Source organism: Vigna unguiculata, chromosome 6 (assembly GCF_037176805.1).
Source record: "Vigna unguiculata cultivar grain cowpea cultivar isolate G323 ecotype 2 chromosome 6, ASM3717680v1, whole genome shotgun sequence".
NCBI lineage: Eukaryota > Viridiplantae > Streptophyta > Magnoliopsida > Fabales > Fabaceae > Vigna > Vigna unguiculata.
In genome coordinates this window covers 39,316,763-39,321,612 of record NC_140797.1, presented here as the reverse complement: position 1 = coordinate 39,321,612, position 4,850 = coordinate 39,316,763, and the positions used below count along the sequence as shown (strand labels likewise).

Here is a 4,850-nt window from a genome sequence, read left to right as displayed (position 1 = left end):
GTACAACAAATTTATTTATTTGATAATAACTATTTTAAAATATTTGTATGAATTGACATGTTAAAATTTTAAATAAGGAAAAAAAGTTAGATATGCCTGCAAGTGTTATCCGTGTAGAAATAATTATATTATTTTTCATTTAGATATGATTCTCGAAGATAATTATTCTAAAACTCAACAAACTTATCATACTCATACATACATGTTATTAAGTGGATTATTTATTCATAACTATTGGTGTATCTATTTATAAATATTAACCATAACTATATTAAAGGAAAAATATATATATTTGATATTTTAAAGATAAGTAATAGATTTAGAATTATTTTTTTTATTTTCATGAGCAAATGTAAAATTTAATGTGTGTTTCCTTTGCCTCCAATGGATCTAATAGATAGGGAGAAGTGATACATGAGTGGCTCTGCCTTCACACACTGCCACTCTCGTCTATATATAGCATTCACACCCACCACACACAACACATGCACACCATTTTCTCTTCTTCTCCTTCTCTCAATCCTTTTCACTTTCATTCTCAGTTCTCAGGTATTCTTCAACCTTAATGTCTTGTCACTCTCTTATGTTTCATGCTTTCCTTCTCTGTTTTTCTTTAATTTCATTACTTCCCACCTATTTCGGTACTAATATTTTCCAGAAATTTTGTGTATCGGCGAGTTAATGTTTTTTACATGCACCCTTTAATTATTTTATTGCTTTTTTCATAATGTTGTTTCGCCATGTGCCCTTCTTTGGGGTATGTTGTTCTTCTAATGTCTGTTGGTTGGTTTTCATCTACGAAGGTTGTGTTTTTTTTTTCTTCTGTCTGATTCTTCCTTAAAAAAAGCAACTTGAATGGTGAAATTGTTGTTTCTGGTGACATTGTATGCGTTTCTGACTAATTCGTTCATGTGGGGTGGTGCAGCATGGGGAGTTCCGGAACCACCGACTATGGAGCATACACTTACCAAAACCTTGAGAGGGAACCTTACTGGCCCACTGAAAAGCTCAGAATTTCCATCACCGGCGCTGGTGGTTTCATTGCCTCACACATTGCGCGCCGCCTCAAGACTGAGGGGCATTACATCATTGCTTCTGATTGGAAGAAAAATGAGCACATGACTGAAGACATGTTCTGCCATGAGTTCCACCTTGTTGATCTTAGGGTTATGGATAACTGCTTGACAGTAACCAAGGGTGTGGATCATGTTTTCAATCTTGCTGCTGATATGGGTGGAATGGGTTTCATCCAGTCAAATCACTCTGTCATTATGTACAACAACACCATGATTAGTTTCAACATGATTGAAGCTGCCAGGATCAATGGTGTTAAGAGGTTATTGAATTTGAACAAACATGAGTTGCGCTTTCACTTTCAATTGCATAATAGGCTTTGTCTGTGTCATGATTGAAGGTTTTTTGTTTTTGTTTTTGTTTTAGGTTTTTTTATGCTTCTAGTGCTTGTATCTACCCTGAATTTAAACAGTTGGAAACAAATGTGAGTTTGAAGGAGGCTGATGCCTGGCCTGCTGAGGTTTGTTGCTGACCCTTTAATTAGTTGTTCAAGTTATGCTGGTTATTCACTTGTATACTTAGGTTATCAAGGGCATGTTTAATTTGTGACTTTTTCTAGCCACAAGATGCATATGGGCTTGAGAAGCTTGCAACTGAAGAGTTATGCAAGCATTACAACAAGGACTTTGGAATTGAGTGCCGCATTGGGAGATTCCATAACATATATGGTCCTTATGGGACATGGAAAGGTATGTTCTTGTTGGAAATCTAAGTGAGTTTAAGTCCTATATTTGGTAAAAATAAGAAAATTGAACAACATATAAGGTAGAAGATTCACGAACTCATTATCTTTTCTGGGTTGAAGGTGGTGTCATTCTCTGATGTGTTTTGACTTATGTCTTATTGGTGTTATATCATATCTATAAGTCGACAAAGTAGTTGTTTACATTTTTATATAGCTCTTTTGGATTTGAAAGTTTGTTCCTTTGTTGTTTGTCTTCAGGGGGAAGGGAGAAGGCTCCTGCAGCATTTTGTCGGAAGACTCTTACTTCCAAAGACCAATTTGAGATGTGGGGAGATGGATTGCAAACAAGATCCTTCACCTTTATCGATGAGTGTGTTGAAGGTGTACTCAGGTATGCCTTACTGATCTTGTGGCTAATGACTGTTATATCAGAAATTATGACTTATAGGGTTTCTCATATTTTAAAATTTGAATTATGAATACATGTTTTTGGTTATATTGAAAGCTGAGAATGAATCCAGTAGTGTGTATTTGTCATTAATAAGTCATATTCATGCTCAATTACAAATGAAAACAATTGCAAAATTTCTATGTTTATCCTGAAATTGCTAGTTCTGAAGATGTTTAAGATTTGCATAGATTGGGAAGAAATGTTATTGTCTCAATATACAATATCTGCTGAATTTAATGGAAGCAAGAGTGTTTGAAGTGACTTTACAAGAATTAAGATTTGCCTGTTTGGTTGTACAGTGCTTGACTATATTACCTTCTTTAGTGTCTTCTGCTGGTTAGTTCTAATTATTTGGTAAGATTTAAATCACATTGCTGTTTTCTTTTTTGTGTTTAGATTGACAAAATCAGATTTCCGGGAACCAGTGAATATTGGAAGTGATGAAATGGTGAGCATGAATGAGATGGCTGAGATTGTTCTTAGCTTTGAGAACAAGACTATACCAATACACCACATTCCTGGCCCTGAAGGTGTTAGAGGACGTAATTCAGACAACACATTAATTAAAGAAAAACTTGGTTGGGCACCAACTATGAAATTGAAGGTATTATTGTTATTTTAGTGATGGGAAAGTCACCATGTTTTCCTCTCTTTATATGTTCTTTCTATGTGGCTGTAAAATTATCTTATATCTGATAAATCTCCCACCAATTTTTTATTTACTTGTCAACATTATATCACATTTTACTTCACATTCCACTGTCTGATCTGTGTAGTGGATCTTATCTTTTATGGATTTTCATCAATAAGATGAGTCCAAATTCTCTGCTGAGTTTGTTGGTACTGAACATTAAACATACACTGATGTTAGTACTTTAAAAATGTTATTAATATATTTTGAAAACACAGCACCAGAAGAACAATACATAATACTTAGCCGAGAATCCAAATTCCAATAAGATATTAAGTTTTACTCAAAGTACCTCAATTCTCATTGCAGGATGGGCTAAGAATCACATACTTTTGGATCAAAGAGCAGCTTGAGAAAGAGAAGGCATCTGGTGTTGATTTATCAGTGTATGGATCATCCAAAGTGGTGCAAACTCAGGCTCCTGTTCAACTGGGTTCTCTGAGGGCTGCAGATGGCAAAGAATAAAGCCACTAACGTATGAATTTCACAATAAAATAATATCTGGTGTTGCAAGTGAAGGGTTAGTTTATGTTACCATTTTACATATATCACTCAGATCAGCAGATCACAGATAACAGAGTGACTAAAGATTACTGAAGTGTTTCAAGTGCAGGGGTTGATTTCATGTTGGTATTAAGTAGAAATCTTTGGTCACATATTAGCTATTGTTGAAGTTAGTTTCATGTGTTTGAGACGGATCCTGTTATGTAGCTATAGCTTCTGTGAAGTTAATAACTGCTGTTTAAGGTGTTGTTGTTCTATTGGGAATTTTAGTTTGTGTTAAAGTCTAAGTATTTATAGTCTTGCATACAATCCCTTCTTGAAGTACTAGTTTAATTGTATTCAATGTTTTTCTCTGATCAAAATGTGAATTTATTTTGATAATTTGTGCAATTAGAGGTATTAATAAAGGTTGATACTCTCTTGTTTCAATCTTTTTTTTTTGGGAAAAAATAATAATTTCTCTAATCTTAGAATAATAATAAACAATGATAAAAAGAAAATATTAAATCTAATTTTATCATCATTAATTTATTCATATTGTCTACCATTAGTAGTAAGAATATAAACTGAAAAATAATCAATACCCGCTTATTATACAAATATGTTAATCTATAAAAGTAATTATTTTCTTCATTTATATAATTTGGTGGTCAATAGATTGACTCTTGTGGATTTTTTTTCTTACGGCTTTAGGAAAAAAATTCTGGTCCTTGTATAGTTGAGTTAAATATTATGACTAGACTATTCGTATTATTATAATAATGAACAGTTAGAAAAAAAATTACAACTCCTTAATAAAGTTAATTTGTTTATTTAGTAATATTTTTTAAACAAAATTAGTTTTTTTTAATTAATATGTGTAATTATGTTATAAATATCTGATAAGAGAATGTGTATTTTAAAAAAGTTAAAAAACACTTTCTTATTTGGTGATTATTATGAAATAAAGAATGCATTATTTTAATTATCATTTTATAATAGCCACAAGTTATTTTTCTTAATAATCATTCTTGTGTGATATCATATAAAAGATACATAAATGGGAAGAAACTAATTAATATAAAACTACTGTAAAATACTTTTCACGAAATAAATATATCTTTTGGTAATAGCATGGCATTTGAAATACTAATTATCTGTTGCAATTTTGAAGTTAAAGAATACATATGAGTTTTTTATGATAAGAGTTTGAATTGAAGTTTTGTGTGGTGAAATACGAAATTTTGAATTAGAAAAATAAATTTTTAACAATTAAATTTTAATAATTTTTTAATATATAATATATTTTAAGTGATTTTTTTATTTTTTTATATTTCAAATTATTTAAAAAGTATTATATTAAATAATTATTAAAATTATTATCAAAATTTAATTATTAAAATATTATTGTTTTGTATTAGCCAAAAAGGAGAAAAAGGAAGACTGGGCCAAAAAGGTGTCAATCT

The 4,850-nt window shown here is 31.2% G+C and overlaps 1 protein-coding gene across 1 annotated transcript; it reads left to right on the top strand.

Moving 5' to 3' along the window:
• Window positions 1-407: 407 nt before the first annotated feature.
• Window positions 408-3,795, top strand: GME (GDP-D-mannose 3',5'-epimerase). Its single transcript, XM_028074718.2, has 7 exons — window positions 408-549; window positions 926-1,336; window positions 1,441-1,534; window positions 1,634-1,763; window positions 2,018-2,150; window positions 2,607-2,814; window positions 3,211-3,795. The coding sequence occupies exons 2-7, from the start codon at window positions 927-929 to the stop codon at window positions 3,364-3,366; spliced, it is 1,131 nt and encodes a 376-aa protein (XP_027930519.1). The 5' UTR covers window positions 408-549; window position 926; the 3' UTR covers window positions 3,367-3,795.
• Window positions 3,796-4,850: the final 1,055 nt, after the last annotated feature.

Coding starts and splice junctions, on each gene's coding strand:
- GME (XM_028074718.2), top strand. CDS start 927: ATGGGGAGTTCCGGAACCACCGACTATGGAGCATACACTTACCAAAAC. Junction 1,764..2,017: donor TCCTTATGGGACATGGAAAG/GTATGTTCTTGT, acceptor GTTTGTCTTCAG/GGGGAAGGGAGAAGGCTCCT. Junction 2,151..2,606: donor TGTGTTGAAGGTGTACTCAG/GTATGCCTTACT, acceptor TTTTGTGTTTAG/ATTGACAAAATCAGATTTCC.